This window comes from Garra rufa, chromosome 8 (assembly GCF_049309525.1).
Source record: "Garra rufa chromosome 8, GarRuf1.0, whole genome shotgun sequence".
Taxonomy (NCBI): Eukaryota; Metazoa; Chordata; class Actinopteri; order Cypriniformes; family Cyprinidae; genus Garra; species Garra rufa.
In genome coordinates this window covers 38775487-38802366 of record NC_133368.1, presented here as the reverse complement: position 1 = coordinate 38802366, position 26880 = coordinate 38775487, and the positions used below count along the sequence as shown (strand labels likewise).

Genomic DNA, 26880 nt, shown 5'->3' with positions numbered 1-26880 from the left:
GGCTTCATAACTGCATCCATGTTTGCACGTCTCATTTGATGTGGTAATTTCACAGAAGTTGAAGACTCGTTCTCGCCCCCTACAGTGCAATTCCACTAGGTATACGTCATCCGCGCTCAAATATCAAGGTGAAAGTCATCATATCTTGCGTAGTTTAGACCCAGCTCCCAACCCAACTTTGAGAATAGATTAACGGCGATATTTTTTTTATCGCCCGATAAGAGTCTCACGTTAACGCAGCACGTTAACGCCGATAACGGCCCACCACTAATATATATATATATATATAACGAACAGAGCAAACACTACACATTTAAGAAAAAATACCAGTGCCAACTGTAAACATAATCAGGCCAACGTATGAATGAACATGAAACAAAAACTCAGTTTCAGTCAGAAGATTAAGGTTTTACCTTTCGTTGTACTAACGTAAATGTCATGATCTGGGCTGTGGGGTTTCCCTCAGCCCAGATCATGACAGTAAATACTTTCTTAACTATAGTGATGTTTCATTTATTTTAAAATAACTTTGTCTATACAATATTTCATAATTAACAGTCCTGTGTGGAAGGAGCTCTGCCTGAAGAAAGTTCCAGTCTAGCCATACTGAACCAACTCCAAAGATGTCTGAACGAGTTTACAGGTAAGCAAAATACATGAAATTTCACTACAACTTGGTTTTCTCAAATGGAATGTAATATTCAAATACAGTTAAATACATAACTAAACATCATTCAAGTGTCATATTTAATTAATTTAATCATGTTGTTTAATCAAATATTTATCTGTTGTCTTTCTAGGTTTAAAGCATTTGCAAAGGTACTTAGTGACAATAGATTACAGACATTCTATAGAAAATTATAGATATATTATTACTATATAATTGTATAGTGAAATGTTATTATAGTAGTGTGTTTCTTGACAAATAATTAGCAAGTTGACTTGAGAAAGCCACTTTGCTGAAATGGCATTTAAACTTTTTATTATGAGCAATAAAAACACAATTAAAAAAAGTTTGTTTATCTAGTTTCTTTCAATTCTCTTATCTTAACTTTGTTCTATTCTATTTTTTAACAGTGTCGATACATTTCTGTGAGTCAAGAACAAATTCTAATCGAAGTATCAAAGCAGCAGTCAAATGGACAGTGCTTCAGTGAAACACCCTACCAAGAGAATGGTTTCTGGGGTCAACTATGTTGTTCTCTGTCTTTACCTATCAACTTTAATAACAGAAAGAGACTACACAAAATTTCGTTGCATTTAAATGTAAATAAATTTGACTTTTTCTGTCTGTCTTACTGTACATTTTATTAATTTTTAATAAATGAATGAATTTATATATTTATGACACATTTTATGTGTCAGAAATATCTGTCAATGTAAATATATATATATATTTTTTTTCCAAATTAGGCTGAGCCTTCTGTTCCAGTGGAATCTGTTTTCGAAGAACAGTTATACTGTGTTTGCAAACAGTCAAACACGTTCGACCCATATGCTCAATGCAAAAAATGTCAGGATTGGTTTCACCCAAAGTGTGTGGGATATTAGACCATTGAGGACATTAAAGTGATTTCACCATGGCTGTGCCCTGACTGCTCGAAATAAATAAATAAGATGACCATTAAAGAGGACAAGGCTTTCCTTTTGGAATCCTGATTCCCCTCAGTTGTATGGTACTGAAGAAGCAGGGCAAGAGGAGAATGAAGACAATCATGGTATCTCTGAAAAAGAGGTACAGGCTAGACAGTGCCCAACTGAATTTCAGTTAAAATTGTCTAAACAGGAATGGAACAAAATACAGCCAAGTAAAAGACAAGGATACAGAAAACTGAAACATGGCTGGACAGACATCTTGTCTGAATAAAATTGGCCAGACGATAAAATGCGTTCTGTCTTTTTCCTACAATAAAGCCATTAAATCTCAATCAAGAAAAAGGCTGTGTCAATACTGGCATGGAAAGGCCAGCTGTAAATTCCCTGGTTGCACAAAATTGAATTAATCCATATCTGAGGAACCTGAGCAAAATGCTGAATGTGTTTTAGTTACTGTGGAAGTGTCTGGCCAAATTTATCATTCCAAAGGACTTTTGTTTCGAAGGCGCACTAGCTCTACTGAAAGGGAAATATTGAAGAGCAAGCTGAGGGAATTCACACCCATGCATCTTCACACAAAATAATTGCTGCTGCAGATGAGCAAAAACTGATTGAGGGAAACACAAATGAGGTGCCCCCACTCACAACACTGCAAAAAATATTGAGTGAGAAAAATCTGGAAAATAGAATGAACACTATTCCTTTTCTGGACTGCATTTCAGTTCAGAAAGATCAGGACTTGAACCATAACTTCAGTCCTCTAAACCATCAATATCTGCAGTTTGTGGCAGTTTCATCCTTTATCACACACATGTACTCAGTTGATCGACTCCAGCTTCTAAAAGACTTGCAAAAGAAAAGCAGTCTGCACCCGCTCCCGCTATATATTAACTATATTATTCACCTGCTGCCCGCTTAGAATAAATTTCTTCCCGACCCGACCGTTTTCTTGCTAAATTTAGTTTTAATTTCCAGAATCTTACATTTAACCATTTGGAAACAATATCGAGCTGGGATGGTTCCGTGTTTAAAGCTAGCCACAAAACACTGGCAAAAGTAAATACCATGACTGTGAAATGGTAAGGAGATATTTTAATTATTTTTTTATAAACTACTGTTTTTTGAGTCAGTGATGATGAAGTTTTCCTCCTCATCTCCTCGTTGGACGCGCATTTAGAAAGAAATGCATCTTTACGGACTAGATACATAATAAAGAAGTTTTTGTTTTCGATTCGTTTTATTTCTTAAGTAGTAATTTAAATCTTGCCCGAGTTCAAAGTCCAAAACGCAAGAAATATCAGCGCTGCGATACTCGTTTGTTGCGCAGTAATACTTCATGAATCACATGCTATTAAAATACAATGCTCTGCAGTTTTTAATTTAATTTAATTTGTTATGCCTTTATTCTCAAAATAGACTATTAGTATAGCATCTCATATTGCTACATCTTTGTACACATCAATACGGCAACGACTTTACAACGCAACGACTTTTTATTTTCATCATTATTATTTTATGTTTTGATCATAAAATCCTGAACGTAAAATCCTGATCATAAAAACCTGAATAAAACGGCGCCGTCAGGATCACTTGATTTTGTTCCCCTTAATAAAGTGGATACAGCTTACAATACTCGTTCAAGAATACGGCATTGCTCAAAACTATGCTATTTTACAAATTTGTTTTATTTGTGTACAATCACAATAAAAAAAAAACAGATGTGTATTTGTAAAACAAATTGGAAACAAGACGCTGCTTTAAGGGTGCATCACTGAAATTGCCTAAAATTCAGCATAGGCCAACAGGCTGCTACTTGTTAATTTTATTTTATTTCGTTTTGTTAAATTATTATTCATTCAGAAAAACATATATTTCGCATATGGGCCTATTTTATTTATTATTAGGCTATAGGTTTGTTGGGTTTTTCTCTGTGCACAAGCTCTGCGCGACGTTCTGATGTTTAAGCTGCTTCTTGCTTGTGTACAATTAATCCCTAAAAACGAATTTAGCTGTTTTTAATGTGTCACAGCCACATATCAATTCAAATTTAATGTGAGCCAGTCACAGCAGTATCTGGTTAAAGAAGCACATTTTACATATTATATTAGCTGCTTTAGTGTTACACATCAGTAATCTGTATTTTTAACATTTGAAATTAACACAAATAAGTATTAAATAAACATTTAACCTATATTTTTGTTAACATTTGTCCTATAATAAAAATAAATGTATTTATATGTACATTGAGGATGACGCAGTATCGAAGGACTGCAGCGCCCTCTGAAATGAGGAAATGAGCTGAACAAACTGAAAGTGAAAGAATGATCAAACACGAACTCGAAGTCCTAATGGTAAGTAATGAATTTATAACACTGTTTTTGGAGTTTTAAAAAGGTATCATTTCATATTTCATATCCACATTTTTATAACTATGATCAAAGACAAAGTGAGATAATTTGCATTGTGAGAATTTCATAGCTCTGACTTTTACTTTCGTTTTTCACAACGGAAACATTTAACAACTGTATAACTATAAAATCCAGAATAAAGTTGCAGGTGTGCTCATACAATAAAACTGTAAAATATTTATATATCAAGAGTTTGTAACCTACTGCTATTTTATGCTAATGTTTTTTTTTTTTTTTTTTTTTTTTTAGAAATGCTTTATTTTAACTTATAAAACCTTGTTCAGACTGTCAGTATAAATCTGATTTTTGACATATCCCATTTGAATTAGATCACATTTAAAAAGCATGAACGGTCTTCTAGCTACATTCATATGTAGTTTGAAATCCTATTTGTCCCATTTCTGGAAACCTGTTTCAGTCTGTTCCATTTCAGTAGATGTAGTTTGTAGAAAATGTGCTGAATGTCTTGCAGAAACACACTTTCCAGCTTCCTACATTTCTGCCACTGCTTCATAAGGAGTAATATAATCCAGTGTGATGGCATAACATTATAAGATAACATCTGTATTTCTGTTTTTGTTTTTAGCATTGGCATACCAATGCATATATGCAGTTAAATGAAAAAGTGTCACGGGACACACAAATTAGATTTTAACATTTGCAATAGACAGTGCAAACAGTCATTAATTTAAAGGGGCCATATGATGCGGTTTCTTGTTTTTCTTTGTCTTTGGAGTGTTACAAGCTGTTTGTGCATAGATAAGATCTGTAAAGTTGCAAAGCTTAAAGATTAAAACAAAGATATTTATTCTAATATAAGTTAAGACACAGCTACACCTCCCTAAAATGGCTTGTTCAAACACACCCCCACTTGTCCACGTAACAGGGTGAGTAGATTAGCATAACATCGCTCAAATGTATATGGCAAGAAAGGCGGCGTAACTTTAACTGGCTGTAGTAGTGTTGCAGTTGCCATGTTGTGGAAATGCAGTGTGTTTCATTGCAAAAGCAAAAGCGAAAGTACATTGTTTGGCCTTTCAAGTGAGGACACAACTAGAAATCATTGTTAAGTTATATTAACAACACTGTTCCGGAACAGTACAACACAAATATTCGAGTGGGTGATGCACATTTCACAGAGGAGAGCAGCTTACAATGCCAGCTGTACACAAAGGGTAAAGGCTATAGGACAGTCTGTGTTTCTGACTGATGGCCTGCAAATACGTTTTCATATTTAAAGGATGCAGTACTGACTATTCAAATGCAAGGTCTGAGCAGTGTCAAATACTGCTTGTTTTTTCTCGTTTTATGATCGAAAATGCTTTGTTTACGCAGCAAAATGCAACACATAAAAGCCGTGTGAGTCATTTAATCAGTAGTTACGTCCCCATTGAATGCATTAAATGCCTTGTTTATAATGGGTTTTATTTTTCCTTTTCCCGTCTCGGCGATAAACGACGTGGTAACGACAGTGCTCAGGAGCATCCTATAAGTTATAGAAACCATTTTTGGTGCCCCACAGGGACTAATGGTGCAGTCACACTAGGCACGGTTGCTTTGAATTGATTTTGAGTGCTATTATTCCCCCTCCCCACTCCCCCGCTGACTTGCACTCACGCTTGCACTAAACTTTCCAGGCTGGAGCATACTAACACCACTAATGAGATAATGGAGAAAACCACTTTAGCTGATATTCTGCTTTAATAAATTATAAATATACTTGCATTGATTTTCACTTGTATGTATTAGAGAATTATTATGGATGCAGCTGATATTGATAGCTTTACTCACAAACTGCAATTCCTGTTCATCAATAAGGTAAGAGTAGAGTGGGGCCAAAATTTTACAGTTAAGTGCACTTCCATTTTGGAGGGTCTTCCAGTAAATTATCAAATGAAGAAAATGGAGGCAAGATTTAACAACAATAAGTGGATTTTTAAATGTAAATCCACAAATAAATCCAACATAAAAAAATCAACACCCATGGCCCCTGCTGATATATTGAACATTATTTACATCATTACTGGTAAACCAGACTGCAAAAAGGCATATCTTACTTAATAGTGTTGTCTTGTCTCTAGTCAAAATATATTATCTGCCAGTGGGTTAAGTAAAATATTCTTAAAGCAAGGGTATTTTACTTACCCCACTGGGAGTTGTTAAGCAAATTGACCCTAATTTAGTTTTTCTCCTTGGAAACAAGACTAAATATCTTGTGTCATTTTGCTCATCTAGTAAATAGGGGGGCGATTCCCTGTTGGGGCAACTTAACGGCTGCACTTTTTTCTGCACTATGTTCCACTACTTTAAGACAAATGGATTTGTTGTCTGTTGTGTTTTCATATTCAAGAGATTATAAGATAGATATAGCTTTTTTGGGTTTACATTAAATGTTCTTAGACTTTTATACATAATAAAATTGTCCATGAATCAACATTGATTTTCTCTGCTGAAAAAACAAAAACAGCCAAAACCTGCCTAAGCTGGTTTTAGCTGGTCATCCAGCCTGGTCTTAACTGGTCAGCAGGCTGGTTTTAGAGGGGGTTTGACCACATTCTTAGCTGGTCAGGCTGGGAGATTTTGGAAGTTGCCGGTATTCTAAAAATACCTACTTCCCCCCGGTTCGTTTATCCGCCCTTTAAATAAAACAGTTCGAGTCCATGTTAAAGTTTAAAGCCAATTTAATAGTAAAGTCAAAGAGTGCTGAGCTCAGGATTCCAGAACAGCCAATATCAAATCTGACATTCTGGGCAGTCCAGGAATGTCTCACAAAAACTAAAACAGGTATTTATAATCTTGATTCTGCAGGCCCCTCCTTCTGACATCTTTCAGCTTCCTCCTCCAATCAGGGCCTGTTGTCACCAAACGTTCCTGCACAGAAAAGAAAGTACAGCCCCATCCCATTCTTCTACTTAGAGTGACCAAAAGTTTAGTGACCTTCAGATAGCTACTGTTGCAGTACTCTTTCTCGTACTTGCCTATAAACAGAGGTTTTTCAGAAATGACATGAATGTAGAGAGTTTGCAACTACACACACGTTGTACTAAACAGTTTCTGTTACACAGTGTCTTCTTTGTGTTTTTCATAAGTACAGAACATCCAAAACACAAATTTAAAAGTATTTAGAAAAGGTATTTTCTACAGAGACCAGCTAAAACCAACTAATTCCATCTTAAAACAGCTAATACCAGCCAACCAGCTTCGGCTGGTTTTAGTTGTTTTTTGTTGTTTTCAGCAGGGGTTTGAAAGCAGTTATTTTGAGTAAGATGCCAAATGTTCTCCTCCTATTCAAATAGTACATTGAAGGGGTCCATACAACATATTTGCCAACTGGCAACTATAGCTCATTCAACTATTCAATGTCCATTCAAATACAATTTTCAAGAAAATAAATTCCCAGGGAAAATAAATACAGAACATGTTCACATAGGACACTATTTACACAACTATATGCAAGAAACCGTTCAGGGGTGCGTTTCCCAAAAGCATCGTTAGCCAACTATGGTTGCAAGTTCCGTCGTCACCAACATAGTTCAATGATTGGGTGTTTCCCAACACCATAGTTCAAACGAACATTCACAAACAGCGTCACAAACTTACTTGGTTGGAACTACAGCTCTTGACCTGTGGTTAGAAGCATTGTTGCTTCTTAGTAACACATCTGGGCTTAATAAATTATGTTCTTGGTCACAGTTTGCAAGCTAACACGCAGTACAATCTATATCCTCAATTTTATCTAAAAATAAATGCGTTTTACTCTATGTATTTTTGTGCGTCCTTTATAAGCGTTGTTTATGAATAGTGCGCATGTGCACAAATGACTGAGGGAACCCCGGAGTATGACGTAAGAGAGAACGCGCAATGAATCAAACATCAAATAAAGCGAAATGACAGGGAACAAAAATAGTAAATTTGTAATTAGGTGCCATGTTCAATATAGCTGCATATTTTGAGAGACCCTAATCAGTTAAATAGCAGAAGTTATTACTCGGTGACGTCATTAACAACGGCCCTAAGTTGTTGAACTAACGAGGTTCAAACGACGGAGATGCGACCGTGTTCGGGAAACACTGGTGACTAGCTAGTTCGTTTCCACAACAATGCATCGTACTATGGAGGTTAACCAGCCAGTTATGTCATTGTACGGGAAACGCACCCCAGAACAATTGGTTTAGAACTAATTAATGTGCGTACACACATTGTGAATTAGCAGGCTTTTTTGGTGACAATTTCACCTATTCATTTTGTTATTTTACATGATTTTTAGTGAATGAGACCCAACATTATTTTTTCTTTAAATATAGTTAATAATACATCCATACAGAGACATTTTAATGACACAAAATATTTTTTTTTAATTACCATTAAAGACCCTTTTCCTCCTGTCCTACAGCAGTGAGTAAGTAAAAGACGATGGCATCTGTTGAGCATTTTGACTCGCTAGATGAGCAGGAAGAAGAAAAGCTGAAACACAAGCAAGGTAATGAAGAACAGAATATTAGTAGTGTTAAGTTGTCATTCAGGAAAAGTAATTGATCTCTTTGTTTGTATTCCAGTCTTGATGAGCAGCAGTGTTAACACTGAAATCAATGCTCGTATGGGAGCAATTGTAAATGCTCCTGTACTCACTGGAAACACAGGCCCAGTTACCATCATCTTCAACAATGCAGGAAATGGTATTATCACAGTAGAAGTGCATTTAGCAGTCAGTTAATAGCTTGATATGTAAAATAAAGCTGTGGTTGTGACTATTCCTATTAAAGTTCTTAGGCAGACTAGCTTTAGCTACAGTATTTTCGATAACACTTCACAATTATATAAGAGCTTTCCCTAAATTAACTTGCAATTTGCTGCTTTATAATTACTAATAAAAAGCAAATATACTAGTAATAAGCAGCAGCTAGTTAAAACTAAGTGATGCCATATTTTCTTTTATGTACAGTATATGTATATTTTGTCTCACATTTTTTACATTCCCTCCTCTTCTCTCTTCTTACAGAAAAAAAATTCTCAGAGACAGAGATGGTAGAGAAACACTCTGAAAAACAAGGTGCTGTTTTATTAGTTGTATTTATCAGTTATAAATCACAGTTGCTGTAAGATTTTTCAAAGCCTTCCTAAATCTAAATACTGCTATGCAATGACAATAGTTGCACGGTTAGGGTTGGGAGCAGATCTAACCAGACCGCACCACTGACCTCCTCAATAGCCAAAAACTTAAGTCAAACATCATATGTGACCAGCAAAGACCATGCCAGTATACCTTATATACAAAGATATAATGCTTTCCAGTTGTTTCTGAAACCATATCCTCTATACAGGATCAACAAATTAGGCATTGCAATTTAGGCATTCGTAAATATGTCTCGATGACTTTATATATATGCCTACATACATGAGAGCCATCTTTGAAATGGCTGTCGTGCAGCCATTTCTGTCATACAAGTAAAACATCAAATTCTCCAAAGCTTTTCTTCTGCTCAAATAGCATTAAAATTTCCACCATACTGCGCATTGCATTTTTTCCCATTTCCCCATTAAAGTATTATATGTGCACCATCTTTGTATTTGGTGGTACTTTTATCTTTATCTTTGTCTATATTATAGTTTTTTTACTCATGTTTTATTAAACTAATCATCTTTTATAACAGATTTTATTCTAAAAAAATTCTTGAAAACTCACAAATCCTTCATGAAGAAAAAAGCAGAACATATTTTTGAGGGCATAGATGAAAGTGAAGTACATCTCAGTGCGGTTTACACAGAACTCTTCATCACAGAGGGAGATATGAAAGATGTGAATCGGGAACATGAGATTCTGAAGATTGATGATGCTTTCAAGAACAATCAAACACAGGGCAAACCAATCAAATGCAATGATATATTTACTGAACTGAGGAAAAACAATGAGAAAAAGATTGTGCTCACCAAGGGCATCGCTGGCATTGGAAAAACGGTCTCTGTGCACAAGTTTATCCTGGACTGGGCAGAAGGAAAAGCCAATCAGGATATACATTGTGTGTTCCTGCTTCCATTCCGAGAGATTAACACAATGCCAAATGAAGATTTCAGTATCCATGATTTTCTGCTGGAATTTTATTCTGAACTGAAAGACCTAGAGAAAACAAAGCTGTATAAACAATGCAATTTAGCATTTATATTTGATGGACTTGATGAGAGTTGCCTGCAATTGAATTTTAAAAGTAGATCAATAAACTTTGTTGAGAAAAAATCAACTGTAGATGTGCTGTTCATAAATCTGGTCAAAGGGAATCTGCTTCCATCAGCTCTTGTCTGGGTGACCTCACGACCAGCAGCAGCCAATCAGATCCCTCTTAAGTATGTAGGCTTACTCACAGAGGTGCGAGGATTCACAGACCAACAGAAGGAGGAGTACTTCAGAAAGAAAATCCCAGATAAGACTCTGGCCTCTAGAATCATCTTACAAATTAAGACGTCTCGTAGTCTCTTCATCATGTGCCACATTCCTGTGTTCTGCTGGATCACAGCCAAAGTACTTGAAAACAGTGAGGAGAACATCAGCACAACACTCACTGAAATGTACATTCACTTTCTGTTGATACAGTTGAACATGAAGAACCAGAAATATGAAGAAGAAGAAGAAAGAGAATGGGCAAAGCACTTACAACTAAATAAAGACATGATTTTGAAGCTAACCAAGCTGGCGTTTGAACAGCTTAAGAAGGAATCTGTTGTGTTCTATGAAAAAGACCTAAAAGAATGTGGTATTGACGTAATTAAAGATACTGAGTTCACAGGAATGATTGCTGAGCTCATCAAGAAGGAATATGGACTGCATGTGACAAAGATCTTCCACTTTGTGCATCTGAGTGTTCAAGAGTTTCTTGCTGCAGTGCATGTGTTCCTCTGCTACCTGAACAAGAACATGCAGGAGCTGCAGTTTTTCTTTGATGAACCACAAGAAAATGTCACATTGCAAGAGCTACTGCAGAAGGCTATTGTTAAAGCAATGAAGAGTCCAAAAGGACATCTGGACCTGTTTCTGAGGTTTCTGATGGGCATTACACTGGAATCCAGTCAAAAGGTGTTCAAAGACCTGACCACACACACTGAAGACACAACAACGAGCATCAGACAAACAATTCAATACATTAAACGAGTACACGATGGGTTCATTATCTCAGATGAAACTTCAGTTAACCTATTTTACTGCTTACTTGAGCTCAAAGATAATTCATTATATGAGGAAATCCAGAGATATGTCAGTTCAAATGAACATCCAGATAGAAAACTCTCATCTTCAATGTGCACAGTGCTGACCTACATACTGCTGATGTCAGAGAAGGTGCTGGATGAGTTCAACCCAAAAAGGTTCACGACATTACAAGAAAACTACAAGAGACTTGTTCCAGCTGTGAGAGGCTGCAGAAAAGCCCTGTAAGTAATTTTACTGAATGCTGTTTGATGTTGTAAAACAATAAGTTGCAGAAACACTGAACATCAAAAAAATAATCAGCATAAACCTTCTGTTTGGCAGATTTGACCGCTGTGGTCTTGATGAAACATGCTGTGAAACTGTATCTACAGCTCTCCAATCTTCAAACACCCATCTGACAGAGCTGGACCTCAGTTGCAATGACCTGCAGGATTCAGGAGTGAAGTTGCTTTATAGAGGACTGAAGAGTTCACACTGTCATCTGAAAATACTGAGGTCTGACATTCACATTAACTTAATCACTATATTAACCCTTAAATGCATGGATGTTTCACCAATCATTATTATCTCTAACTGCTACAATAGCATAAAAGGTAGGGAGAGAGAGGATAGAGAATGATATGCTGGGTCGTTAAAGACCCAAGTTATGTATTTACAAGTTAAAATATGTGGAAGAATTGGCATTTTATAATTAGAGATAGCGGATTGTCCTGTCGATATTGTAGAATAAATGTATCTGTGTTGTTCATTAAAGGGATTATCGGTTGCCCATTTTCCACATGTTCATATGATTCTTTAGGGTCTTAATGAAAAGTCTCTAATATACTTTGGTTAAAAATTCTCAATAGTAGTGTAAAAAAACACCCTTTTACCTTGTCAAAATCAGCTCTGCAAAATACCAGTTCATTTTATCGCATGGTCCCTTTAAATGCAAATGAGCTGTGCTAGTTTCGCCCCTCTCTGATGAGGCATTACAAGCTGTAATGTTTACTTTAGCCGCATTTAGCTGCGTTTAGCCACGTTTATTGGCGAAACTTGCCAACAAGTACAATATTAAGAAAGGCCATTTGCAAAGATGCATAAAAAACCCTTATACTCACTTCTTCCGTGGGTGAAGCTGCATCATGAATGATTCACACAAAAACACAGATGCATATGTAAATTGGGATCTGTGCTTTCCTTTTTTTTAAAAAAAGTAACGTTGTTGTCACGATTTGAGCCTCCGTCGTCCTGTCATCACAAACTCTTGCACTACACATCATGGACTTCATCCCCCACAAGCCACTGCACCAATCACTGCTCACACCTGCTCCTCGTGACCCACTGCACTGATTGCTGCACACATCTGTTCCTCATCACACTGACTGCTTATAAGCTTCTCACACACACAGCCACTTTGCGAAGTCTTGTATTGCCCCGGCTACATTCTGAGCGTTTCTTCCCGTGTTTGATTTCCTGTGTTTTGATTCCTGGACTCCCTCTTGTGTGTGATTCTCGCTGCCTGCCCCGACCTTTTTGCCTGTGTTTGACTACGATTTCTGCCTGCCCCTGTGTTTGATTGCCTGTATTAATAAATGCTGCAAATGGATCCGCTCGTCTCCGACCGTCCTTGTGACAGTTGTCCTGTGCGTCTTAAGTGGCTCAGATGTCGGGAGTAAATGACTACTGCTATGTTAATTATTACATCCAACAACAGAACACCTCAATCGCTCAATTAGAGTCTTTCTCTGCTCTCTCTAGTCTAAGGTAAGGCGCTCTTGTCAATCTACTATCGTGGGAGTGCCATCTGTCAGTGTGCCATCACAATGACAAGAAGCTGAGAATGACCTGATTTTAAAAAGGGGATATTACTTTTAAAGATTAAAAAAAATAACACTGGGTGGATTTTTATCATTGTAGTGTGGCTGTGTACACAAACTGCCAACACACATTAATTTTCAAACAACATGTAAAAGTGAGTTTTGCATCCGATGGCCTCTTTAGGGTAACAAGGCAGGCAATGTATATTTTTTGAAAACCCAATTATAAAACAAGCTGGGTTTCCAAGCATCCTGGAAAACCTGGAATTTTGTAATGCTATTTTGCTCTAAATTTAAACTGACAGAGTGTGTCTGCCTTCCGAACAATGCTAAGTGAATTGTTTCAGAATTTGGGCACTAAATATGAAAAGGATCTGCCACCTGCAATTGATTTTTCTATTCTAGGTATATTATATTGCCAGAGTTTTGAAATCACAGTGGACAGATAGGACATATAATGTGATAAGAGCTTGCTCAAGTATGAAGGCGCTAAACCATTTAGGCTTTATAAGTAATCAGTAAGATTTTAAAATGTATTTGATTTTTAATAGGGAGCCAGTGCAGAGTTGACAGAACCAGGTTAATATGGTTATTACTTCCTAGTTCTATTAAGAACTCAAACTCCAGCTGGACCAAAATGCAGCAGTTAAATGTGCCATAGAATGGAAAACTGAATTTACCTTGGCATGGTTGAATAATAACAGTTCAGTACATGGACATAACATACTGTGAGTCTTAAACACCATCGTTTCCTACTTCTTATATAAATTAAGTGTATGCAAATTCCAACACAACACCGACTGTTACGAAACAGTCCAGAGGCGTAATAGTTACGCCCCCAACATTTGCATTGCCCAATCATCAGTAACGTCAGTACATCAGTAAAACCACTGAAGGGGCATGGTTAGCTTAACGCTAGCGGTAGCCTGTACATAAGATTTTACTCACCACATAAATGGAGAGATGACTATTAAAAAATATTCTCTATTAAAAATATTCTCTCAATGCATTTTATGTGCACCTTTAACTAAATTTGCAGAGCTACCACCCTACAAAGAATTACAATAATCTACCTTGGGGTCATGAATGCATGAATTAACGTTTCTGTATTTGACATTGAGAGCATAGGTCATATTTTAGATTATATATATTTTAAGATGGAAAAATTTGATTTTACAAATGTTAGAAACATGTTTTTCAAATGAAAGATTGCTATCAAATATCACACCTATGTTCCTAACTGATGACAAAGAATTCATAGAGCAGCCATTAAGTGTTTGACAGTGTTTTAGGTTACTACATGCAGAGATTTTTGGTCCAATAAATAATACCTCTGAATTTTCTGAATTTAGCACTACGAAATTACTAGCCCTCCAATTTCTTACATCAACTATGCATTCTGTTAGTTAGTTTCTTTTAAACGGACAAGAGTCTTATGACGTAGACTACGAGTAGCATGAGGTCTACCTCATAAGACTCTTGTCCATTCAAGGCTGCTCTTTATCACTTTATCATACAAGCTCTATTTGCACTAAATGTCTGCATTTGCACTACTCTGTATGGTTTGCACTGGTGTGCCTTTACTTGTATATTGTATTTGTTTTTTTATATTATATGTATAATTGTATGTACTTATATTTTTTTATTCATATTTTTAAAATTATACTTTTTGTATTGTTATCTGTTATCCACCAAGGGTCTGAGAGTAACACAATTTCAATTCTCTGTGTGTCCTTTACATGTGGCAGAATTGACAATAAAGCTGACTTTGACTTTTGCAAATTGGTAATTTTCATTTGACTGCAAAAGAAAGTGTTACTAAGTAATATTAAGTTATATATGAGATGAGGACATGATAATGATAAGATTTACTTAATATTATTTTATTTATCCTCTATACTGAAGATACCTTTTTGAAGGATATAGTATTTTTGTTTGTTTGTTTGTTTTTTGCAATTTTGAGATGTTCAGTTTTATTTTGTTTTTAGAAAATGGACATGATTGCTCTTTCCACAGATCTTCTCTGTGGAGACTTTTATAGAGACTTATGTCATTTTCTGTCTTCTGTTGTGTTTGTAGTCAGTTTGTTTATTGGTTCCCCTTGATTAGTCTCCTGTGTGTGTGTGTGTGTGTGTGTGTGTGTGTGTGTGTGTGTGTGTGTGTGTGTGTGTGTGTGTATAGCCCTAGTATTTTAGTTCTGTGTGAGATGTTGAATGTAATAGTTTTCTGTTTGCCCATAATTATGTTCTTTGTTCCCTGTGGTTTATTGTTTGCTCTAGGTTTACAATAACATTCCTGCACATTAACCCCTTGCCTCTGCCTGTTTTCCCCAGCTTCTCTACAACATTGCAGTTTTTCACCGGCATGTCTCTTTGACTAGTGCTTCTTTGAGCCTATATTTAGTATAAATAAAATACTTAAGTAGTGTAAAAATCAGATACTCTTAAGAATTTTACTCAAGTTGTTTTGGAACTGGAGAAGAAGTGGATAAATTTTTACTGTAAGGTATCCATATTTTTACTCAAGTATGGTTTTACATCTCTGTGCTCTTCACAGGCTATGTGGCTGTAATCTCACTGTTCAGTCCTGTGAAAGTTTGTCATCAGCTCTACAATCCTCTGTCCTGAGAGAGCTGGACCTGAGTAACAATGACCTGCTGGACTCTGGAGTGAAGCATCTTTCTGATGGACTGAAGAGTCCAAAGTGTCAGTTGGAGATACTGAGGTTTGATTTGAAACTTTTTTTTTGCATTAACTTCACACTGTTTAAATGTAATATTAACTGTATTTTTCTTGTTCAGATTTTCCATATGTAATCTCACTGCTCAATCTTGTGAGAGTTTATCATCAGTTCTACAATTGTCAGCCTCCTGTCTGAGAGAACTGGACCTGAGTAACAATGACCTGATGGATTCAGGTGTGAAGCTGCTTTCTGATGGACTGAAGAGAAACCATAATCTGGAGATACTGAGGTTAATTATTTTCCATAAATCAATTAACAACATGGTACCACATTTAGTTTGAGAGTGAAGCATAACACTGTATTCATTAAACACAAATGAATGTTAAAGCCTATTTGGATGGTACTAGTTTTACAGGAGGTTGTTAGAGAAATTTGTGTTTAACAGACACTTATTTTGTGATTTCAATCCTGTCTGATCCTGCCATGTCTGTTTTTCTAACACAACCTTTGTAATAATTCCAGAGCAAATTACCTACCATTTTTCAGTAAACTCAGTGATCCTCTGAGAAAACTGATCTTTTCTGAATGCGACTGTCTGTGATTGCAGACAACATTTTTTTCACAATAGCCGAGTTTCCACTGTCGGGCCAAAAGCGGGCGTGCTAGTGCGTGCCAGGGCCAGTCACGTTTCCACTGTCACTTCCGGGGCCTGATCGTGCCTTTAGGTTTGCACAGTGAGGCTACTGGCTCGATAGTGGAAACGCAGCTTACTTTTGGCCTTAGTGCTTGTGACTCGAGGCCATTGGCCCCGCCCGGCACGCTCTTAGCACCGGCTCGCACTGGCCCGACAGTGGAAAAGCGGCTAATGTGTATTGGCCAATGTGAACTCCCATAGATTATATTTCCATGCCCATTTTTGATATGTTTGCCTCCAAGCAAAGAAATAAATAATAATAAAATCAAGAGCCACATTACAAATTACTATGTAGTGATGTTTGATTTCCAAACTAATGTCATGTGGACTGTTGCTGGTGTTTGTAGATTGTCTGGCTGTATGGTGACAGAGGAAGGGTGTGGTTATGTGGCTTCAGCTTTGAGTTCAAACCCCTCACACCTGAGAGAGCTGGATCTGACCTACAATCACCCAGGAGAATCAGGGGTCAAGCTTCTTTCTGAAAAACTTGAGGATCCAAAATACAGACTGGACAAACTCAGGTATGTTGAGCAGGGAAAGTTTTTCGGTTGTATTATTTGAACTCCCCTGTGTCTCTATGTAAATCTATACAAGTCTATGGGTTTCTATAGGACACAGCCAGGGCCGGCCCAAGCCTTCAGGGGGCCCTAAGCAGAATTTTATTTGGGGGCCCCTCTGTGCCACCAATATGGCTAATTATTGTCAATCCTTTATTATTCGCACACTATAAATCTAACACACCCAATATAAATTTTATTTTTTGTAGCTATGTTGCTTACATCATACCAATGTTTTTACCCTTGCTATGATCTTTTATTGTAACAGTAGCAAACCCACAGGAGTAGTCAGGTGTTAATTTGCACTTTAACATTCAAAGTCTTGCAGTACCAGTTGGCATACTTAATGTGGTACTGAAAAGTAGCAAAATAAACTAGTAGGCAATGCTCTTACTGTAAACACTTTAACCACTGTATTTTTTTTTTTGCAACATGTAAAAAGTGCAATACAATCAACTACAAATAAAATAAATAATATAAAAAATAATAAAATATAAAAGCTAAATACCAAAGAACTACAAATTAGTCAAATACAAACAGGGTATTTTTATATGAAAAATATATATATGGCAGCAAGCCATCTGTACACCTAAAACATTAAGACATAATGATATAATAACACAGACTCCAAACGTAGGCCAATGTAAGTAATGTTAAACTGTTATCAGTACCAAAGTTATAAAACAGACTTTTATTTTTATTACAAAAATATAATCTAGGAAAGTTATTTTTACACAGAATGCAAAAACTTGAATCTTAATCCAGCTAAGTAATATGTTGTATTATAATATATTAATATTGCAAAGCTTAAATTTGCGGATGTTAAAAAAAACATTAACTTTCTTGTTTGCTTAATTAACTAGCCAGCTAAGGTTAGCTTGCAATTTAGCCTCGTTTAGTTTATACTCATTTTTTTACTTACCTTTATCTTGCTGTTTTTTCTCTTCCTCTGATTTTTTACTTTTTCTTTTCTCTGCACCAGAAAGATATGTCCTTTTTTGTGACATTATTAATTGTTTTGCTGCAGTGACGCTGCTTCTTCAATGAATTTAAGTTACCTCAGTCAGGCATCGTATGGCTGTTAGGCCTATACTCCAACTGTGCATGCATCCATGCAGCAGCCAGTTAAAATAATATTGCGTTGTTTTTTTTTGTTTTTTTTATTGAATAATGGATTTCATTACCAATATGATATGCATTGAAATATTATACATATATAAATAAAAATTAAAAAACGATGTAATTTCATGTACTCTTGGGGGCCCCCTGGTGGCCACGGGGCCCTAAGCAGCCGCTTAGTTCGCTTATGCCTTGGGCCGGCTCTGGACACAGCTATATAACAGATTTGAAAAACACAAGTCTAAGCCATGCCACAGCACCACAAACACCAAGATCAGTTTTAATTTAAACTAAATAACTCAAGAAGTGGCTTTAGGAGGGGCAAGGCCAAACCAACAAACATGGCAGTTCTGCCTAGGGAGTGAAATTTTAGCTAAACTGGTCCAACAAAAACAAATTCAACAACATACACAACACAATAAACACAATACTTTCTACTTGTTTCTAAAATCTCAAAGACTTAAATAAATCAGCCTACATATTTAAAGGAACCGTATGTAAGAAATTTATTTCAGTTAATCATAAAATGGCCCTGACATGTCACTAGACATTAAGAAATCATGTTCATTTCAAATACTTATATCACTGACAACAGTGGTCCGGCCAGGATATTGTCATTTAAAAGTGAAAGTTGCAGCCCACAACTGATGTTATTGTTGTCATTTTGTGTTTTGGTCTGAGGCTCCACCCTCCAGCTATCTACTAATCACAAAGTCAGTAGAGTTTCGTCATCCGGGTTGCCAGCTCTGCTCTAGTTACAGCTACGAACGGTGTCGGATAAAACATGTTTAATGTTACGAAACCTAAAAGACCTCGTTATGAATCCGAAATACGTCATGACAAAGTCCGAAATAAAACAAGGATTTGTATAGGAGATGCCTTTGAAAGATGGAGGCAACTGAAAACGGAGAAGGATTTGAAGACATACGCCAACGTTGCTAATTTTCTCCTTAACAGGTAAGTTGCATCTATGTGTGGCTAACTTCGCTTCCGTACACAGTGCAATTTCCACGGTCGCCTGTGCTAAATGCGTTCATAAAAAGCTTTATATCGCACCACTAGCAGGGTATGAAAACAACCTATGTTCCGACTGAAATGTGGTATTACAGTACATCTTTATGAAATATTTTTTGCTAATCGCCATTATTAAATTTTTGCGATATGTTCATGCTGCTGGATCCTGCAGCTTAGCTGGCAACCTCAAGTCAGGGGGAGGGAGAGGGGATGGGGATACAGTATTTTGAAAGTGATTGCAGTACCAGTTTTGGCCACAATCCTACATATGGTTCCTTTAATGTTTTTTAAACATCACATTTAGTTGTCATTGTCATGTATACAATTAAACATTTACAAAAACATAAATTTTTATGATAACATTTCTGAAGTATATAAATCATAGTAAACAGCCAAATATAGAGAAGACATTTACACCCATGCATTCAAAAATATATGTACAAAAAAATAAATTATAGGCCAATATATCTTGTGCATGTTCTTTAACCATTTCAGACTCAGACAGCCCATAACAAACTGGCTGCATGCTTTTGTTGTTGTTGTTGCTTTTCTGAGCTGGCCAGCATGCCAGAGACCTCACTAAATGCAAAAAAATGCTAAAAAATGACAGTTTCATCTGTTGTTCCATGTTGCCAGACTAACAGCCTGAGTCGCTCTTTACTATCAGTACATCATCTTTTCTATAAAATAAATTAATGGTGACTGAGACTAAATGCTGTCTCAGTTCCACAATATAAAGACCTACAGGTGTGCAGCAGTGGTGGAAAGAGTACAGAAAAATATACTTAATTAAAACTACCATTACATTCCAAAAATGTAGTGTAAGTAGAGTAAAAAGTACTTGTCCAAAAATCTACTTAAGCATAAGAGTAGCTTATTTAAAATACTCATGAATATTGAGCTATGGATTCTACCCACTTATAATTAATGCTGTACACTGCAATTTAAACATTTTGAAAACACTGTATATTTTTAATTTACATTATATTTTGTTGTTTGTCGCAAAAATAATGTCTATCATTCAGGAGTGTTAATTTTGACTGCCAACACTTGTAAATGCATCAAAATGATACTATGAAAATGAAAATATGACAATTATTCTCATAACAATCAGCACCATTTAAATCAAAGTTTGCAAAAATTGATTTTAAATCAAGTGTAAAGCAAGGCTCGCAACGTATGATTTGGCTGTTTGGGACAAATTTCACAAATTCTAAAAGATTCCTATAATCCTAGGCTAAAATCTGTAGTCTTTAATCGATAGTTTGAAATGTTCATCTACAGCGAATTAATGACTGTTGTGATCAGATTTTACCTTTGAGGAAATTCTGGCAGTGTCAGAAAATTTGGCACACAGTCCTGCAGTGTGACTTCCACCATTAGCTCCGGTTGCACATAAATTATTAATGTTTAGAACTGCACAAAAAACATTAGAAACTCATACAAGAGATGATGAGATGGGTTAAAATGAGAATTTAAAAAGAGCCAGTTTCTCTTCAAAACGGTGCCAGTATTATAATTTTGTGATAAAGGAATTAGAAAGATTTGTTACTAATTTAAAATAAATGCACTGTTCTAAAAGGAGGGCATCATCCCCTACCTTTTACACACTTACACATTTAATTGTTATGTAATAACTCCTACAAGTGTTTTACACAGTCCACCTTTATTTAACAAGTGCACTTGCGCAAAAATTTAATTTGAACAATTTTTTATATTCAGTTGTAAGCTCTGTGATTAAATATGTATTTTCCTCCATGTGCTACTTAGCTACGGAAATGAGCCGCTCTGTGAAAAAGCCAATCAGAGCAGAGTTCATTATTATTCATGAACCTTCCAAATAAGGCAATAACTGACCATTTCATTCTAGGGACAAATTCTAGGGTTGTAAATGGACCTGTAAAACCGTTTCTTGAGAATTTTTGCCCTTTTCTCTGCCATATACCTTCTATGAAGATGTCAGAGAACAATTTAAAATACTGTATCAATGCATTCTATGGCACCTTTAACGTTATGTTGGTTGCGTTTTCCCGTCATTCTGTCTGGATTTCCTTGATTGTATTACCCCGTGTGGATTTTATTAAGTTTACACCGCGTTCCAAATTATTATGCAAATGATATCTTTCTCTGGTTTTCATAATTAGTCAATGCAAATGACAGTCAGTATAATTTTTAAGTCATCAACCATTAGGGTATAATTCGAATTTTATTGAACAAACCTCCTAATGATAACAGTATTTATTTCAAAAATAAAAAAACTGAAAATGCACTGTTCCACATTATTATGCACAACAGAGTTAAAACATTGTATAGGTTGTAAAGAACTGAAAATGGGCATTTGCTGAATTTGCAGCATTAGGTGGTCATATTTACTGAAATCTAAATCTATTTCAATCAAAAACATCCTAACTGGGCAAGTTACATCTTACCATAGGACCCCTTCTTTGATATCGCTATCACAATTCTTGCATCCATTGAATTTGTGAGTTTTTGGAGAGTTTCTGATTGAATTTGTTTGCAGGATGCCAGAATAGCCTCCCAGAGCTGCTGTTTTGATGTGAACTGCCTCCCACCCTCATAGATCTTTTGCTTGAGGATGCTCCAAAGGTTCTCAATCTGGTTGAGGTCAGGGGAGGATGGTGGCCACACCATGAGTTTCTCATCTTTTATGCAGATAGCAGCCAATGACACAGAGGTATTATTTGCAGCATGAGATGGTGCATTGTCATGCATGAAGATGATTTTGCTACGGAAGGCACAGTTCTTCTTTTTGTACCATGAAAGAAAGTGCTAAGTCAAAAACTCGACATACTTTGCCGAGGTCATTTTAATACCTTTAGGGATCCTAAAGGGGCCAACCAGCTCTCTCCCTATGATTCCGGCCAAAAACGCCACCTCCTTGTTGTGGTCGCAGCCTTGTTGGGACATGTTCCATCCACTACTCCATCCATCTGGACCATCCAAAGATGCACAACACTCATCAGTAAACAAGACTGTTTGAAAATGAGTCTTCATGTATGTCTGGGCCCACTGCAACCGTTTCTGCTTGTGAGCATTAGTTAGGAGTGGCCGAATAGTAGGTTTATGCACAACTGCAAGCCTCTGGAGGATCCTACACCCTGATGTTCGCGGGACTCAAGAGGCACCAGCAGCTTCAAAAACCTGTTTGCTACTTTGTAATGGCATTTTAGTAGCTGCTCTCTTAATCTGATGAATTTGTCTGGCAGAAACCTTCCTCATTCTGCCTTTACTTGCACGAACCTGTCTGTGCTCTGAATCAGCCTCAAATCTCTTCACAGTACAATGATCACGCTTACGTTTTCGTGAAATATCTAATGTTTTCATACCTTGTCCAAAGCATTGCACTATTTGACGCTTTTCGGCAGCAGAGAGACCTTTTTCTTTCCCATAATTGCTTGAAACCTGTGGCCTGCTTAATAATGTGGAACATCCTTCTTAAGTACTTTTCCTTTAATTGGGCTCATTTGGCAAACTATTTATCACAGGTGTCTGAGATTCATTTCAGTGATCCAAAGAGCCATGAGACACAATACCATCCATGAGTTTAATTGAAAAACAAAAAACTGTGTGTTTATGACACTTACATACAATTTGCATAATAATTTGGAACGCAGTGTATTTATACTTATTTATACACAGAAATGAGAAATTTAGTTTTATTTCATTTTCTACATACAACCGTGATAGAAGATCGCACCGACAAGTGTGAGAGTTTCTTGAAGTTTCTTCAAACTCTTTAATTAATGTAAATCTCTGAGTTTTCTAGCATGTTTAGCATATTGCTATTTGCTAGTATCTTAAAAGCATGTTTTATCTCGATTTTTCTTGTTTTCGTAATTATTAAAAGCCAAAATCATAATTAAAAATATAATATATTTTTGTGTTTGTTTACTGATTGAATGTGACACTGTGTTTTATAGTGTGGATCATGGAGGAGAATCCAGGATTACAGCAGGACTAAACAAATGTACGTCTAACACACATGTGCACACACAGAATTCGGTAGTAGCTGTTGTGTTAAAAATGTCTTTGTTCTTGAGTACAGATGGCTGTTTTCTCACACTGGATCCAAACACGGCAAACAATGAGCTCATACTGTCTGAGGAGAACAGAAAAGTGACATATATGGAAAAAGATCAGTCATATCCTGATCATCCTGAGAGATTTGATGTGTATCAGATTCTGTGTAGAGAGAGTCTGACTGGACGCTGTTACTGGGAGGCTGAATGGACTGGAGCTGAGGCTGTTATATCAGTGACATATAAAGGAATAGGCAGGAAAGGAAGGAGTCGTGACTGTATGTTTGGACGCAATAAAATATCCTGGAGCCTGTTGTGCACTGAATCCAAGTTCATTGCCCGTCATAATAACAATTCAATTGACATCTCTGCTCTTTCACACTCCTCTAATAGATTAGGAGTGTATTTGGATGTGTTGGCTGGCATTCTGTCCTTTTACAGAGTCTCAGACACAAACACACTTGCACACATACACACATTCAACAACACATTTGCAGAACCCCTCTATGCTGGATTTGGGGTATATCATTTGAACTGCTCAGTGTCTCTGTGTGACATAAATGCCTTTGATAATTATGAGTGAAACATCATCGTCATCATCAAGTCATTTTTGTCCATAAAACATTGCCACCTAGAGGAATAAAGGTGAAAAGCACGCAATAAGTCTTTAGATATTTACATATTTTTGTGCACAAAAAATATACTTACACCCCAGATAGCACACGCACGTCTGCAAGATGTCTGTTAAAGATCTCTTGATCTGGAAAGCATCTGCTGTCTGTAAGATGTCAGTTTTACATACATTCTAATTCATAAACATCTTAAAGACATCTAATAGCCGTCTATTTGACATCTGATAGGAGACGCCCAATAGATGTATTGCAGATGAGCAAACTACGTCTAGCAGATGTCTTCCAGATGTAAATGCAGACGTCAAATAGACGTCTCCGAGATGTACGTGTGCTATCAGGGACCATTACACACCTCTGGACCCACTTCGTCCCAGTTCACAATGTAGAAGCCTCTTGACATCCAGGCAGTGGTTCCATGTACTATCTGATATGCAATTACAAAATAAAACCCCACCTAAATCTGACGCATATGCTGTTTTGACTCTAATTTCAAAAAGCTATAAAAATGAAAGTTATAGATTTCACAGACCACTTTCACCTCAGATTGAGAGTGCACCTTGCCATAGTGATAGCAGCCAGTTTAAGGACAATTTGTTGTGATATTACAAAATTAGAGCTCACCAATATACAATGTTTTGCCTATACTTAAAAAAGCTATAAAAATAAAGGTTCTAGATTGAACAGATCACTTTCACCTCAGATTGAGAGTGCACCTTGCCACAGTGTTAGCAGCACATTTTCAGGACTTTCTGATGTGGAATTACAAAATAAAAGCCCACCAAATCTTATTTAGGCCTATACACTGTTTTGTCTCTAATTTCAAAAAGCTACAAGAAATGTAAGTTCTAGTTTGCACAGATGACTTTCACCTCAGATTGAGAGTAAGGTTGGGCGATGTCGACCAATTTGGCATCGTACAATGTCTAATGTGAAACATCGCGATGTACAATGACATCATCTGTGGGGGGCGAGGGTGAGGGATGGTTGTTGTTAAATAATTTATTCATAACGAATTAATTAATTGTAGCCTACCGTTTCCACCAGTGCTTAATTTGAATCAGATTTTGGATTTTTGCGTTCCGGTATTTGATTTTAAAGATCCAGCATTAAGTCCATTAGAAGGTGAGTGCGTGCAGACAAGACAGAGCAAGCGCGGGTTTATGTAGATGCATTTGGAGGATGTGTGCTAGTCCTTAACGTATTTTCGATCAGTCAGCTTTTTTAAGTTTAATATCGCTCTGTTAAACTGTTAAACTGTCACAGTCTATGGGAAAATCCAAAGTTCTATACTGTTCCAAATAGTCCAAGCTGTTCTAAAGCATCCCAATTACCCCGATTCTTTGGGAACAGCTGTTTTAATCAACTCAACAGGTGAAAAACAGATGCTCTCTGCTGTTGGTTTGTGGACAGTCATGGGTAAGACAAAGAGCTCACTGAGGAACTGCGGCTGCGCATTATGGCTACTCACAAGTCAGGAAAGGGCTATAAGCAGAGGTGGAAAGTAACGAATTACATTTACTCGCGTTACTGTAACTGAGTAGTTTTTTTGTGTACTTCTACTTTTTAAAGTAACTTTTAAATTTTGTAATTTTACTTTTACTTAAGTATGTTTTGATTTCAGTATTGTACTTAACTACATTTTAAATATTATCCGCTACTGAGTAAAAATAAATAATAATAAAATAAATTAATTAAAAAAAAAAAATGTGTGGAGGGAAGGAGGGGATCGCGCACCTGAAACTACTGATTGCTTGATGAGCGGGAGAACAAACGCAGCGCAACTCAAGAAAGATGGAGACGGACAAGGCACAGTTTTGAGTCTTACATATGAGAGTTACATATGAGTCAGAACAGATTTCTGCCAGCTTATTCTAAGCAGTTTCAGTAACTCGTGAAGTAAGCTGACTTAAATAAAAAATATTTTTATATAATTATTAATGATATTATATGTTTTGTATGTAAGTAATTGCATGTTTCCGTAAAAGAGCTGGCGAATCTGTGAATCAGTTTTTGAACCGGTTCGTAAAATGTTCTATGCGAAAGAATCAATTCGAGCAAAAGAATCACTTTCATTGCTACCGTCGCTGACTGACCACAATAATAATAATATAATTAATACGCTGATATTTAAATTACAAAAATTAAGAATTTAATATTCGAACTAAAGGAATTCTCGCCCTAGCGCAAGAATACATTCTCCACTAAGCACGCAGTGGGGTTTCTGTGCGCGCGTAAGGATTATCACTCGACCTTCAGCTTCTGTCTTCGATGTGAGGCAAAAATAAGCAGGAAAAGTACATGTTTTATTTTTTGGTCATTACTACTACTTCTTTAATATTTGAGTCCTAGCATAAGGAATATTTTTAAATTGTTAAATCAGTGTTTTAAACGTTGGCTCTGATCAGTAACGGTAATGTTAGTCATTTAAAATCTTCAAAAAGTTTAAAATTTAGGTTTCATTTGATGGTACAGTGTATTTTTTTATTTATTTTTTGTTAACGTTAGCTGGTTGTTTACGTTACTGTTATTCGAAAGACGTGTAATTTGATGGTGAAAGAGTTATTGATGCGGTAAGTAAAAATGTTGCCAACTTTATCCATTTTCGACCCATAGTGCAATATTTTTAGTTAGTTTTTATATACATTGTCATAATTCAGAAACAGATTCATAAGGACTAACGGTTAAAGTGACCCAACCCCCTCCGAGCACTGTTCGTCTGCCCAACAAACACAGAACGTTGCCTCAACGTAGCCAACCTTTTAGCAACATTGTAACAACATGGCTAAAAGGTTGTTGGTTCTACGTTGTGTCGTCAGGTTGTTACTACATTGTCATAATGTTGCCATTCTACCACGGTTCAGGGCCATCTATGAAAGTTGTGCTTAGGCTGTCTGGACAACCACATTTACTCATCACTGTTCCAAATTGAACAGACCGTTGGGCTGTTATTCTTCTTCAAGCCAGGATTCGAGTGTATTGCTTTTAATTTCTCTCAGATAAATTAGATATGTAAATATCCAAACAAAACCTATAATTCTCGTGTCCAATGTGTTTATTTGTTCTGTTAATAAACTGAATGGACAGAATAGATGATAATTCACACACCGAGTGATAGTTTGCGATCGAGTTTGGTGTAATGCT

At 36.5% G+C, this 26880-nt stretch overlaps 2 protein-coding genes across 3 annotated transcripts in view; both read left to right on the top strand.

Annotated features, from left to right (window-relative positions):
* Positions 1–26880, top strand: part of LOC141340851 (phospholipase D1) — a 61654-nt gene that overhangs the window by 14212 nt on the left and 20562 nt on the right. The window lies entirely within an intron of this gene.
* Positions 8393–24148, top strand: LOC141341139 (NACHT, LRR and PYD domains-containing protein 12-like). The gene is made up of 10 exons (XM_073846281.1): positions 8393–8484; positions 8561–8680; positions 9004–9054; positions 9656–11423; positions 11524–11697; positions 15558–15725; positions 15802–15972; positions 16725–16898; positions 23009–23055; positions 23134–24148. Exons 1-10 carry the CDS (start codon positions 8418–8420, stop codon positions 23688–23690), a joined length of 3297 nt encoding a protein of 1098 aa, XP_073702382.1. The 5' UTR covers positions 8393–8417; the 3' UTR covers positions 23691–24148.

Bases quoted from the DNA above. Each gene is read 5' to 3' on its own strand.
- LOC141341139 (XM_073846281.1), top strand. From the start codon at position 8,418: ATGGCATCTGTTGAGCATTTTGACTCGCTAGATGAGCAGGAAGAAGAA. The intron at 11,424-11,523 runs GTAAGTAATTTT...TCTGTTTGGCAG, and splicing joins AGAGGCTGCAGAAAAGCCCT to ATTTGACCGCTGTGGTCTTG. The intron at 15,726-15,801 runs GTTTGATTTGAA...TTTCTTGTTCAG, and splicing joins TGTCAGTTGGAGATACTGAG to ATTTTCCATATGTAATCTCA.